Here is a 15,286-nt window from a genome sequence, read left to right as displayed (position 1 = left end):
ATTTGGATCCGAGGTCCACACGTCTGTCTTAGAAGGAGAAAATGAAGTTGCTGACCACCAAAAAAACCCCAAACAAACAAAAACCAACAAATAAAGCAACAAACCGTCCCCCATTCGTAATTAGCCAGAGCACACTCAGCGGCATCGCACCTCGTTAGCTTCCACCTTACGAGTGCCTTAATTAAATTACTCCGTGTCTCCAGTAAATATAATTCATTCACCTCAGACCCCTTGATTTAGTAATTTCCTTGCTTACTTGGCCACTGATTTGAGAATCGCGGCTCACGAGACGATTAGCGAGGCCGACGCCGTGATGACGAGTGGGCGTAGGGAGATTAGGCCCAGCGCAGATGTCTGTGACGAGCGTCCTCTTCCGCTCTCACTTGAGCGAGTGGCTAAATCTCGTTACTCAGTCTGGGCCTAAAGCGTGTTCCTTATTTGTTATTATCGCTGTGGGTACAGAACACCTCGGGTGGTGCTGTCTCTTGGTGCTCCGGGGTGGTGCTGTGGGTGGTGTAGGTCTTGCTCCATGTTTCCACAATGATGTGCTCTTGTGTCTGTTCAAGCACACATCTGCACATTAAGCACCTCGGACTGAAGGACTGAAAATGGACGTTCCTTGAACATGACACTGGGCAATTTTTTACAATATTTTAACTTTTATTTGTCCCACAAACTAAAATAGGCGGACCATATTGTATTTTTTACACTGAATTTGAATGTGTGTGTGTGTGTGTGTGTGTGTGTGTGTGTGTGCAGTACAGAACAGGTACAGGTGATCTGGATAGAAGTTTCCAGTGGCAAGATGATGCTAGTCAAGCTGTTACTCTCCTCCTTCCTTCTGCACATGCTCAGTGAAGGTAAAACACACACGAACGCACACACATGCACCAAACGTACCCACATACTCACAGTAATACACACATGAACATCCACAGACATAGACATGCACACCCCCTGGTGTCCTCTGCAGACTCCGCCCCCTGCTCTTCTCCCATTACGGAGTCTGTCTTCCAGACAGACCTCCTCTCATCCAGTCTCACCCACTCAATCAGCTTTCCCAGTGAGCCTGTCACTCATCCGTTTCTCTCTGGCTCGGTTCACACAGTCCTCTCTCTCTCTCTCTCTCTCTTTTCATGTGTGCATGTGTGTATGCATGTGTGTGTGTGTGTGTGTGAGTGTTGTTGTGCTATCAAGGCAGTGCTGCCTCCACTCTGCACTCAATGATGTTCCAAAGCAAGGACTCAGTCTCTCTCTCTCTCTCTGTCTCTTTCTCTCTGTCTCTCTCTCCCTGTGTCTCTGTCGCTCTCTCTCTCTCTCATATTTTCTCACTTCCTTGCTTTCTCTCCTCTCATTCTTGCTCTCATTCTCTCCACCCGTCTCTTCCTCTTTACGCTCGTCTCCAAACTCACTTACCCTCCCCATCTTTCTTATTACCATTCTTTTTATCTTTCCCCCTCTCTCATCTTGCTATGGGAATAGTGTTTTCATGGTTATTATCTCTTGGTGATTGTTAAGAGCTTTGTGGCCTCAAGAAAATCAAAAGAAATTAGTCACAAACTGATGGCAGTGCATGGCTCAACTCACTGCCCAGGGCTGCCTTAGTCCCGCCCCCAGGACTAGATAAACTCTGCCCCCATGGTGCCCTTAACCCCACCCCCAATCCCTGCTCTTAACAGGAGAGAGAGAGAGAGAGAGAGAGAGAGAGAGAGACAATAAGAGAGTGAACTGGAAGAATTAAAAATAATGAAGCAGAGGGAAAGACAGAATAAAAGAGAAGTGAGAGTTAGCGAGAGAGGGAGAGAGCTGCCATTATGTGAGCAGTGCTGTGATTGAGACAGGCTGCCTGTAGCAGCGGCGTAATGAGAAGTGAAGAGTTCATGAAGATATGAAGAGATGTGATCAAACAGGAGAGCCACTTGACTGACTCTCACATCATCACACACACACACACACACACACACACACCACCCCCCCACATCTGTACCCACCCCTACTGTCACACACACACCCCCACACACCCCCACATCTGTACCCACCCCTGCTGTAACACACACACACACACACACACCACCCCACATTTGTACCCACCCCTGCTGTAACACACACACACACACACACACACACACACACACACACACACACTACTCACCCCACTTCCACTGCTGCAGAACATCACGGCGTAGGCCACTGCAGAGCTGCTGTATAATTTCTCAGTCACCATTATCATAAATTTGTATCCTTGATTTTTTGGAATAGTGAATTATAAAGGAGTTTAGGATAGTGCATTAGAAAGGAATGCTGTGTAATAATAGTGAGATAATAGTGCATTAGACACGAATGCTCTGTAATAATAATGTTAATAGTGCATTAGAAAGGAATGCTGTGTAATAATAGTGTAATAATAGTGCATTAGACATGAATGCTCTGTAATAATAATGTTATAATAGTGCATTAGACAGGAATGCACTGTAATAATAATGTTATAATAGTGCATTAGACAGGAATGCTCTGTAATAATAATGTTATAATAGTGCATTAGACAGGAATGCACTGTAATAATAATGTTATAATAGTGCATTAGACAGAAATGCACTGTAATAATAGTGTCATTTCTGTGTTTGTGTTCTTGTTTCTGTATTTATGTTTGTGTTTCTGTTTCTGTAACATATAACCACACGCATACACACACATGCACAAACACACACATGCACATCAAAGCTCTGCTGTTTTATCATCTCCCACTAACCTCAAACACTGATGACACCTAAAAGAGTGAGAGAGAATGAGTGAGAGAATGAGTGACAGTGAGAGAGAGAGTTAGTGAGAGTGAGTTAATGAGAGTGAGAGAGAGAGTGAGAGCAAGTGAGAATGAGAGAAAGTAGGTGAGAGTTGAGAGAGAATTTGGGGGGAGTGAGTGAGTGAGAGTGAGACAGTGTACACGCTTAGTGTCCATAACCTTGAGACAGAGAGGGGTGTCATAAGAAGACACTGGAAGCCCAGAGAAGAACAGACATGCAGTCAGTGACACTCAGGAGGAACAGAGACTATCTCTGCTAACGCACCAAATATCCACACCTTGCACAAGACTTCGTACACTCAATAAATACACACACGCCATCTTCTGAAGAGAATATGAAGAAATGAAGATATGATGGGAATGTGTAGGAGAAATTGTTGAACGTGTTAAAATATCAGTACAGTGTATTATTAACTTCTACACTCTTCGAGAAAACAATCAAACCATATCTTAAACCAATAGGTGTATATTTATACCATGTATATATATTTATCAACTAAATTTTGTCACTTTCATTGTTAATAATTCTGTTAATTGCAACAGATTTTAATTACAGTTCATGCCAATAAAGCACTTTGAATTCAAATTTGAGTGTGACTGAGCGTGAGTGAGTGTGAGTGAGTGGAAACAGGAGAGGAAGAGAGGAGCATCAGAGAGAGAGAGAGAGAGAGAGAGAGAGAGAGAGCATGCACTCCAAACCACTCCACAGGAATCAACATGCACATAAAGCAAACATGCACGCACACACATGCACACACACACACACACACACACACACACACACACACACACTGTGGCTGTATTGATTAGTAAGATCGCGGTAATGGCTCACACAGCAAGGGTGTTAGTTTGAGGTATGGCCAATCGATTTAGACTCCTCTTTGGTGTTTACTATCAGATGTCTCTCACACACCAATGCTCTAGTAGCCAGCAGCCTCTTTTGTGTGTGTGTGTGTGTGTGGGTGGGTGGGTGTGTGAGTGGCTGTGGATATGGGTGGGTATGTGTGTGCGCGTGTTTGGGTAGCAGAATGTTTGAAAGTTTTTCTCTGACACACCCCTGTCTCTCTCCTGTTTCCAGCTGCAAACCAGCCTCCACGGTTCCAGAACTATTTCTTCGACCAATACCTGCTCATCTATGAGAATACTCCAGTGGGTGAGTCTCATGGAGCATACTCCCTCATACTACCTCTCATGCACACACACACACACACACACACACACACACACACACACACTCTGCCCTGTTTGTGTAGGTGTGGGTATGGGTGTTATGTGATGTTTGCACAGGTGTGGATGTTTGTTTGAGGGTGGGTGTGTGTCTGTGTGTTTATGTGGTGTTTGCGTGGGTGTGGGTGTTTGGGTGGGAGTTTAAGTGGTCTTTGTGCAAGTATGTGGGTGTGAGTGTTTTGTGGGTGTTTGTGTAGTGTTTGTGTTAGGTGTCAGTGTGTTTGTGTTTATGAGGTGTTTGCATCAGTGTTGTGTGGGGGTGTGGGTTTTTGTGTATGTGTGGCTGTGGGTGTTTGTGTGGATGTTTATGTGGTATTTGTGTAGACATGGGTGTTTGTGTAGGTGTTTATGTGGTCTTTGTGTAAGTGTGAGTGTTGGTGTGGGTGTTTGTGTAGGTGTTTATGTGGTGTTTGTGTAGGCATGGGTGTTGGTGAGGGTGTTTGTGTAGGTGTTTATGTGGTGTTTGTGTAGGCATGGGTGTTGGTGAGGGTGTTTGTGTAGGTGTTTATGTGGTATTTGTGTAGGCATGGGTGTTGGTGAGGGTGTTTGTGTAGGTGTTTATGTGGTCTTTGTGTAAGTGTGAGTGTTGGTGTGGGTGTTTGTGTAGGTGTTTATGTGGTGTTTGTGAAGATGTGGGTGTTGGTGTGGGTGTTTGTGTAGGTGTTTATGTGGTATTTGTGTAGGCATGGGTGTTTGTGTAGGTGTTTATGTGGTATTTGTGTAGGCATGGGTGTTGGTGAGGGTGTTTGTGTTTATGTGGTATTTGTGTAGATGTGGGTGTTTGTGTAGGTTTTTTATGTGGTATTTGTGTAGACATGGGTTTTTGTGTGGTTGGGGGGGGTGTCACCCCCTACCTGCTGCTTACCTCCCTCTTCTCTTCCGGAACATTCTGCTCCCTCAACGTCTAACAGAGGGATCCTGTAGGGTGACTTTTTCCCATCAGGTGCTGTGGACAGATGTGTGTAAATCCTACTGGTGATGATGGTTCTAGTCTGGGCAGGGATGGGTTCCTTGGAAATGTGATGGAGAGTGTAAAGGTGTAAATGACCTTTGTAGTGAACTGAAGTATACAGTTGTTCACACACACACACACACACACACACACACACACACACACTGTGTACAGTTGTTCACACAGAGCAGCTTTCTCTCTCTCTCTCTCTTTCTCTCTGTTTATTTCAGTAGGTTAAGGATGACTTTGATGATTGACAAGGCAATTTGAGAGTGTCAGGTTGATCTTCACCTTGCCCAGTCTTGTCATGAGTCCTGAATTAAAAGAATAGATTAGCTGATAGCAGTCACTCCTCCCACTCTGTGAGTGTGTGTTTGTGTTTGTGTGTGTGTGTGTGTGAGTGTGTGTTTGTGTGTGTGTGTGTGTTCTGCAGTAGTGTGCAACCCTGGTGCATGTTTGGAGTCTGTACCCTTTCCTGTGAACATTGGGGTGAAGCAGGGGTGTGTACATGACCCTGTAATTTTCAAGATTTTTGTGCTAGCAGTAACACCCCTGTGTCACACCCCTGTGTCACACCCTGTGATGGAGAGGACAGAGTGCAGATTCTCAATGGGAACCTGTTCACCATCTGTGACCTTCAGGCAGGGACACAAACTCATGTGGACTACATCCATGAGCTGCAGTGCACTGATGATTGTGCTCTGATGATTGTGCACTGGTGACTGTGCTCTGGTGACTGTGCACTGGTGACTGTGCTCTGATGACTGTGCTCTGATGACTGTGCTCTGATGACTGTGCTCTGGTGACTGTGCTCTGATGACTGTGCTCTGATGACTGTGCTCTTATGATTGTGCTCTGGTGACTGTGCTCTGATGACTGTGCTCTGACGATTGTGCTCTTATGATTGTGCTCTGGTGACTGTGCTCTGATGATTGTGCTTTGATCATTCTGCTCTGATGACTTTGCTCTGGTTACTGTGCTCTTTTGACTGTGCTCCGATGACTGTTCTCTGATGACTGCTGTACTGAAAGCTGTGCTCTGATGACTGTGCTCTGATGACTGTTCTCTGATGACTCCGTTTTTCTGCTATGCCTCCTCTTAAGGTAATCCAGCAGTCCTGCCTCCTCTTAAGGTAGTCTAGGAGTCCTGCCTCCTCTTGAGGTAGTCCAGCAGTCCTGCCTCCTCTTGAGGTAGTCCAGCAGTCATGCCTCCTGCCTGCTCAGATGCTCAGTGTTAGCTGGGCAGACCACATCCTTCATGCTGTGATTGGAAGGCCTGGCTCATGCTCCCTTCACCAGGTGCTCAGTGGACAGTTCCAAGTAGGAAGCCAGGTGGTCAACAGTCACATGTTCAGGACCAGCTAAAATGGCCATTAAAGATGGTTGATCAAGCCAGGAGACCTTGAGACCCCAGGCTGGTGAGTGAAAGCTCTGGAGAGATTTGTTCCACATTGGAAACGTCTAGAAGAGCAGCCTGCCCAGTACTGGAGAGACGAAAGCACAGCACATTAGAACTACAGCACATTAGAACTAACGGAACATTAGAACCACAGCACATTGGAGCTACAGCACATTAAAACTACAGCATCACAGCAGCACAGCATCACAGCACATTACAACCACAGCATCACAGCACATTAGAACTACAGCACATTAGAACCCCAGCAGCACAGCATCACAGCATCATAGCAGCACAGCACATTAGAACCACAGCATCACAGCAGCATATATTAGAACTACAGCACATTAGAACCACAATATCAAAGCAACACAGCGGCACAACACATTAGAACCACAGCAGCACAACATTATAGCAGCACAGCACATTACAACAATACCATCACAGCAGCACAGCATCACAGCACATTAGAACCAAAACAGCACAGCACATTAGAACCACAACATCATAGCAGCACAGCAGCCCAGCACATTAGAAGTACAGCACATTAGAACCACAGCACATAAGAACCACAGTAGCACAGCACATTAGAACGACAGCATCATAGAAACACAACACATTAGAACCACAGCAGCACAGCACATTAGAACCACAGCATCACAGCACCATAGCAGCACAACACATTAGAACCACAGCATCATAGCATCACAGCACATTAGAACCACAGCATCACAGCACATTAGAACCACAGCATCATAGAATGACAGCAGCACATCACATTATAATCACAGCATCACAGCAACACAGCACATTAGAACCACAGCAGCACAGAATCACAACACCACAAAGGGTCACTTAGTTACATTGTCATCAGCAATCTCATGCTGTCTTTGTTTTAACTGGAAGCACAGCCATCTTAGCTTCTGATGGACTGCCTAATATGTTTGTCTGTGTGTGTGTGTGTGTGTGTGTGTGTGTGTGTGTGTGTGTGTGTGTGTGTTTGTCTGTGTGAGTGTGTGTGTGTGTGTGTGTTTGTCTGTGTGAGTGTGTGTGTGTGTGTGTGTTTGTCTGTGTGTTTGTCTGTGTGTGTTTGTCTGTGTGTTTGTCTGTGTGTGAGTGTGTGTGTGTGTGTGTGTGTGTGTCTGTGTGTGTGTGTGTGTGTTTGTCTGTGTGTGAGTGTGTGTGTGTGTGTGTGTGTGGTAGGCACACATGTATTTTTTTCATCGTCTTCCCTCTTTAATCTTCCTTCTGTAATCATGTCTGTTTTCTATACTAGTGTAGTGTTATGTCTGTCAGTTTTAAAGGGTTAGCCTTTATTGTGCTAAGTTACAGTGGGATTACAATATCTATGTCAACCTGAAGAGTTCAAAAGTAATGGATTACTACGTATTATAGCTTCATCTCCATTCTATTCTGTACATGACGAGAAGAGTTCTGATGTTGTGTGTTCAGCTGGTATTTTGTTATGGAAATTAATTCCGGATGTGTGTTTAGGGCAAACTTCCACCTACAGTCAGTTTGCCCTCTGTGCAACTCCCACTGTCTCCTCCACTCTGCCTGACTCTGATTGGTGGTCAAAGCTGTGAGCCATGTCTGATTGGATGATGTTGATGGCTTGTTCAGGGAGGGGATGTGTGATTGGACAGGCACAATTTATCAGCATTTTAGTTTATTAGTGTCACAGATGTCTTCAAAAAGAAGGGCCTACAGACTCGTGTGTGTGTCTGTGTGCAGCAGATGTGTGTGCATGTGTGTGTGTACACGTGCGTGTGTGTGTGCTTGTGTTTGTGTACGTGATTGTGCGCGCTTGAGTTGCTGGACGTGTATGTGTGTGCATGCGTGCATGCATTTATGTGTGCATGTGAATGTGTGAGCATGGGTGTGCATGCATGTGCATGTGTATGCACACGTGTGTGTGCGAGTGTGTGAATGGATGGATGCATGTATACGCGTGTGTGTGTATGTCTTCTGTAAAGCTTATGTGTTTTAGGTAGCTGTATATACAGAAGCTGAACTATGCTGCTGTTTGTAGCAGAGTCGGTTTGCTAGTTTGTAGTACATACAGATGAGAATGGTAATGTGCATTATACAAATGTCCTTGCGACTGTGTGCGCGCGCGTGCGTGTGTGTGTGTGTTTGTGTGTGTGTGTGTGTGTGTGTGTGAGCATGTGTGCGTGTGTTTTTGTATAAAATTTTGCCTGCGCCTTCGAGTCCCACTGCAGGAGCTTATCATCATACAGTTTATCGGCCTCCCTTCCGTTCCCCACCCAACCCCCGTGAGACCGCTGTGTTTGCTCACTAACGAATTGGCAAGTGACTTAATTAGACTAATTAGTCAATTAGCTAACTGTAGCAGATGCATTCATCTGTTCTGAAATGACAAAAAGCTTCAGGCCTGTGTGGCGTGGAGTAAAGGGCATTCTGGAGAAGATAAGCATGATGTTAGTTTAACTGAAGCCTCCAAATCCAGCACCGCCAACTTTTAGCCTCTAATTACAGCACGCGCTGCCTTAGCCCCAGGAGGAGGAGAGTCGCTGCACACGTCTGGGACACCACTGACACACACACACACACACACACACACACGCAGACTGCAGCTGGACACGGTCTCAGAGTCACGCTGCCCGGATGTCACCACACGCGTGAATATGGACACGCGCATCCAAGCAGCTGTCCAATCATGATGCCTCAGTGAATCAAATCATGCAGACTCTGTGAATCAAATCACGCAGACTCTGTGAATCAAATCACGCAGACTCTGTGAATCAAATCATGAAGCTCCTGTGAATCAAATCACAAAGCCTTGGTGAATCAAATCACATAGCCTCGGTGAATCAAATCACAAAGTGTCTGTGAATCAAATCGAGCCAATCAAAGCTGGGAAGCTTCTGGCAAAGCAAAGCATCTCAACTACTGTAAACTACTGGTTTCTTAAAGAAATGCAGGCTTAACCTAAACACATGTCACATTCTGTGTTTTTAACCATACCTTACAGAAATGGTTCTGCAGGTGCTAGCTGTCTGTCTACTCTGCTGTCCATACTGTCTGTCTACTCTGCTGTCTGTACTGTCTGTCTGCTCTGCTATCTGTACTGTCTGTCTGCTCTGCTGTCTGTACTGTCTGTCTGCTCTGCTATCTGTACTGTCTATCTACTCTGCTATCTGTACTGTCTATCTACTCTGCTGTCTGTATTGTCTGTCTGCTCTGCTGTCCGTACTGTCTGTCTGCTCTGCTGTCTGTACTGTCTGTCTACTCTGCTGTCTGTACTGTCTGTCTGCTCTGCTATCCGTACTGTCTGTCTGCTCTGCTGTCTGTACTGTCTGTCTGCTCTGCTGTCTGTACTGTCTGTCTACTCTGCTGTCTGTACTGTCTGTCTGCTCTGCTATCCGTACTGTCTGTCTGCTCTGCTGTCTATACTGTCTGTCTGCTCTGTCTGTACTTTCTTGTATCATCTGCGTTTTTTATCCTGTTTATGGATCTAATTCCATATCTAGTGCCTGTCACCCAGACTGTAGCAGTTGTTGGTTCATTAGCTCCTTTTTCACATAGATTAACAGTTTTTTTTCACAATAGTTTTTTTAAGATATAGGTTTTTCTGGTTTTTCCGTGCAATTTCTTGCCAGAACTTGTAAAAATTCTTATCTTTAAATATCATTCCTAAAAATACCATTCCTTTAAACATTATTCCTGCGTGTGTTTGCTTTAGGTAGCTTGTGAGTATGATCAGGGTTAAAGGGTTCTGGGGGGTTTGTGTGCTTAGGCATGCTGGGTAATCTGCACTTCACCCTGGTTGGTTTTAGTTTCCAACCTATTTAGTTAAGTCATTGTGAACTTAGCAGAAATGTTTTGTTTTTTGTTTTTTTGTTTTTTTGGGGGGGGGGGGGGGGGGGGGGGTTTGTGAGTGTGTGCAGCAGATGTTAGATGATTGATTCACTGTTTTTCTTTTATGCCATTTTAAGAAAGTTTTTTAGGCACTTTTCAAATGTGTGTGTGTGTGTGTGTATGTGTTGGATGGGAGGTTTTCTGGGCAACACTTCAACCAGACTCGGTGTTTGCTTAGTGTTTTATCCTGCAGTGAAGGCATCAATGTTCATGCATGGATATTTGATCTGAGGAGAATGGATCCACACACACGAGCATGAGCACACACACACACACACACTCACACACAAATACACACATATGCACACACACACACACACACACACGCGCACGCACATACACACACATGTGCACACACATTATGGCTGGAGCTAAATCCAAATACAGTATTTAACAAACCACAAATAGTGGGATTATTTAAGAATATTTATTTTGCACAAATATTTTTTCCTTGTTCATTTTCAGGACGAAACTAAACATGTCAAACAGCTGGTGTTCTAGCAGAGTTGCTGTTTCAGTGTTTCAGAAGACAGACACAGCAGAGCTTGTCTGACTGAGAGGCGATGAGGCAGTTCGTCGATTAGCTCTGGAACTTAACCTCTACTGTTGGCTAGGTAGGTTACGTCAGTAACTCTGACTCTGCTAAAACTACCTCACAGGCCCCCTGGACTACAGCAGAATCTGCACTCTGCTCAGTGCTCCAAGTAGAACATTTGGTGCCTACCAAAATCCTCCATCAGGGTGACTGGGTCCATGGAGGTAGTGGCTAAACATTTGGAATGAGGAACATTTCTCAGTACCCTTCTCTAAAGGTTCTAGTCTGGTATAGTACTAGCCTGGTATGGTTCTAGCATGCTTGTTTTATTGTACTGACATTGTCAGGTTTCTCTATGTGTAATGCTGTTTGTGTAGTTCCCAGTGTGTAATTCTCTGTGTAATTCTTTGTGTAGTTCTAAGTGTGTAGTTCTCAGTGTCTAGTTCTCTGTGTAATTCTTTGTGTAGTTCTCTGTGTGTAGTTCTCTGGTGTAGTTCTCTGTGTAATTATTTGTGTAGTTCACTGTGTGTAGACCTCTGTGTGTAATTCTTTGTGTAGTTCCCTGTGTGTAGTTCTATGTGTGTAGTTCTCTGTGTGTAGACCTCTGTGTGTAATTCTTTGTGTAGTTCTCTGTGTTTAGTTATCTGTGTGTAGTTCCCTGTGTGTTATGCCTATTTTAGCTTTTGTAGAATTCTCAAAGCGTCTTGAAGCTCCTGCCATGTCTGTCACTAGGAGACCAAAGCCAAAGAGTCACACGTCATAGAGGCACACGCCATAGAGGCACACGTCACAGAGAAACATGTCATAGATACACGCGTCACAGAGGCACACATCACAGAGAAGCATGTCATAGATACACACGTCACAGAGGGACACATCACAGAGTCACACATCACAGAAGCACAGAGACACGCGCCACAGAGGCAGATGTCCGAGGCAGATGCACATTTCAGAGGCACACGTCACACATGCATCACTACACAACCACATTGCGGACATGTCGCTTTTCTAGCCAGTCCCTAAGAAGGAAGAACTGTCATTTCCCTGTTGTCTTATATAGTTTAGGATTACCATCTGTCCTTTGGAGAAGGAGCTACATCTGTCCTTAAAACAGCTCTGTTTTTTGGAACCGGATTGAGAAGGTGCTGGTTCCTGGTAGCGGTTCTGGCATGTTGATATTCTCACACTTTGCACCTAAGTGGTTTATTTATTCAGATTTAATACACTGGCATGCCAGCTTATGTTTTGGCTCTGAAACCACATATTTGCTTGTATGAGTGCATTATCGCCATCTGCTAATCTGTGTGTTTGTGTGCATGTGTCGGTTTGTGTATGTGTGTGTGCACGTCAATGCGTGTTCAAGTATATGTGGTCTGTGTCTGTGTGTGTGTGTGTGTGTGTGTGTGTGTGTGTGTGTGTGTGTGGTCTCCGGGGTCATGCTCTCTATGGGATATTAGCTGAGGGTAAATGGCTCTGATTGTAGTTGAGGTTTGGAGTGTAATTAGCTAACACACACAGTGTTTGATTAGGCTCCCATATCTTATAATCAACTTTACTCTGATTTGCCTGATTAACATATTCTCTATAGGGTAGTTAACCACACAAACACACACACGCACCCACACACACACACACAAAATAAAATCAACCCATATCACATTATGTTCTTCCACCATTAACCATTTAAAGGAATCTGGACATTTCACATAGTGTAAATTAAACTTGAAACTGGTTTAAAGAAAAAAACTAGAATCGTTGTATTGTGTAAACTATAGCTACATTTCTAAAAGAATTTTTTACATTTATTTCATAGATCAACAGAATAGGTTTCATAATGATTTAATGTGATCTAATCCAGTGGCTCTGTGTGTGTGTGTGAGAATCTATGTGAAATACTGTAATGAGCTGCAGCTAATTCTGTTGCATTTCTAATCTCATGATGTAATAATGGTTAAGGAGGAGGAAGTGGCCTCGAGGTGCGACTTATTAAAGCTTCCACCCTAAAACGTCTTGATAGCAGTCAGTTCCCAGTACTTGTGATCTCATTAGATAAACAGCAGTTATCTAAATTACTCTTAATTATAAAGTACTGTTATATCTAAAAATGAATAAAATGGCTATGAAATGTCTAAACTAAGTTTGGAATGGAACACCAGAGCCTGTATGCACTCAGGAACTTTACACTGACTGATTAACAAGTTGTAAATTAGGTGTGTTTGATGCTGTTCCTGAAAGAAAATACTTCACTGGTACAAAACTGGACATATTAAAAACCAAGAATGCTGGAATTCTGAGCTCTGCATGTAGCTGAAGGCGATGAGAGTCAGTTATGTGTCATTTTTCTGTATGAGCCACCTGTGATGAGTCTGAGTATAATCCCAGCCGTTCACCAGTCTGCATGTAATTTCAGCCCTTCACCAGTCTGTGTGTAATCCCAGCCATTCATACAGGATTCAAAATTTATGCTAATTCTAAGAAGTGGGCCAAGAATGCTGTAGGTGTTGGGATGACTGAGAAGGTCAGTCCCTACTGTTATAGGGTCAGACCTCCTGCTGTTAGATGGTCAGTCCTCCTGCTGTTATAGGGTCAGACCTCCTGTTGTTATAGGGTCGGTCCTCCTGCTGTTAGATGGTCAGTCCTCCTGCTGTTACAGGGTCAGTCCTCCTGTTGTTATAGGGTCGGTCCTGCTGTTATAGGGTCAGACCTCCTGCTGTTACATGGTCAGTCCTCCTGCTGTTATAGGGTCAGACCTCCTGCTGTTACATGGTCAGTCCTCCTGCTGTTATAGGGTCAGACCTCCTGCTGTTATAGGGTCGGTCCTCCTGCTGTTAGATGGTCAGTCCTCCTGCTGTTATAGGGTCAGTCCTCCTGCTGTTATAGGGTCGGTCCTGCTGTTATAGGGTCAGACCTCCTGCTGTTACATGGTCAGTCCTCCTGCTGTTATAGGGTCAGACCTCCTGTTGTTATAGGGTCGGTCCTCCTGCTGTTAGATGGTCAGTCCTCCTGCTGTTATAGGGTCAGACCGCCTGTTGTTATAGGGTCAGTCCTCCTGCTGTTAGATGGTCAGTCCTGTTGTTAAAGGGTCAGTCCTCCTGCTGTTATAGGGTCAGTCCTCCTGCTGTTAGCGAGATCTGTGATTAAGGGTCCCCCCGTCTTATGGTCAAGGGGGACCATAGCCGTAGTCCTGTTTGCTCTGAACCGCTTACTTCTGATAGTGTCCTCTTCCTTCTGAGCGTGTCCTCTTACATCTGAGCGTGTCCTGTTACGTCTGAGCATGTCAGAATAGTGAAGCTAGGTGTAGATGTGATGGATGTCTGTGTGGAGAGGGTGCTGAGCATCTAGCCTCTCTCACTCTGGGTGCATACAAGCATGTACGTTCATGATGGCAACTTGCAACCGCGGCCTCAGATTACTGTATTTATGGGGTTGTCCGTGCTGTTGTTGAGGATAAATGCTGATATCTCTGCATGTACATGTAACCATAACCTTAATGTCAGGAACTGTGACAACATGGTTTGGCATCTTTCAAAGGGTTGTGTATTTTCCTTATCACTGTGGACACACACACACACACACACACACACACACAGGCTCAGTGATGGCCTTCTGTGCTCAGTGAAGCTCTCCCCTGTCACTAAGTGAGGCACAATTGTGAAAGTAATAGTACTTTCTCAAATGCCCCTTCATATGTCTGGCAGGTAGGGGCTCAGATGGCCACTGCTCTCATTCCTGCTATTTATTTTGCTATATTCCTCCTCTGCTGTTTCTTCTCTTCTTATTTTCCTTTCTGTCTGTTACGTTGTCTGATGTTGTGAATGTTACATTGCCCTCTGATTTTTTTCTGAGATGTTTGTTTATTTATTTATTTATTCATTTGTTGCTGGCTTGCGTGTAGGTTTCACTCAGAGCTGTCTCAGTGGATTGCTCGGGTCTTGTTCAGTTCACCCTCTCTTTGCTCATCTGCTCCTGTCTGGCTGTGGGAAATGAACACACTGTCCTGAGTGGTTTATGGTTAGCTAAGCTTTGCTTAGTCATGGTGTGACTTTGCTTAGTCATGGTGTGACTTTGCTTAGTCATGGTGTAGCCAGGATAAATGAAATCTCCATTTGGTAGCAGAGAACAATTCATTCAAACGCAGATCTGAGAGTTGACTTGAGACAATGATTGGCAGTCAATATGTGTATGAGGGCATGTTAATGAAATAACTGATGAAATGAATTAATTTATCAGTCGGGCATTTCTTGATCTTGTTTGAAGTGGTTTCTTTTCCCTTGTGTTGTGTTCACACACTAACAAACACTCCTGAAACACTGAGTTTATGAATAGTTTAGTAGTTCAGTTTCCATTGAACTTTTGGCTCAATTTTTTTTTTTTTTTCCCAAGTGATAGATGCAATTTATGAAAAAGTCTTTTTACCTAAGGGGACCATTGTCAAAGCACAGCATGCGCACACACGCACACACACATCACGCTTCGTGTATTCATTGCTAGC

General features: G+C 44.4%; 1 protein-coding gene across 1 annotated transcript in view; it reads left to right on the top strand.

Annotated features, from left to right (window-relative positions):
- Positions 1–776: 776 nt before the first annotated feature.
- Positions 777–15,286, top strand: part of cdh23 (cadherin-related 23) — a 211,069-nt gene continuing 196,559 nt past the window's right edge. Inside the window, exons 1-2 of the mRNA XM_035531500.1 lie at positions 777–860; positions 3,879–3,953. Coding sequence (XP_035387393.1) covers positions 806–860; positions 3,879–3,953 — 130 coding nt within the window. The 5' untranslated portion in view covers positions 777–805. The remainder of the gene's footprint in view (positions 861–3,878; positions 3,954–15,286) is intronic.

The sequence above is a fragment of the Electrophorus electricus genome, chromosome 11, assembly GCF_013358815.1.
Source record: "Electrophorus electricus isolate fEleEle1 chromosome 11, fEleEle1.pri, whole genome shotgun sequence".
Taxonomy (NCBI): Eukaryota; Metazoa; Chordata; class Actinopteri; order Gymnotiformes; family Gymnotidae; genus Electrophorus; species Electrophorus electricus.
The sequence above is the reverse complement of the archived record's forward strand: the minus strand, read 5'-3'. Positions and strand labels throughout refer to the sequence as shown.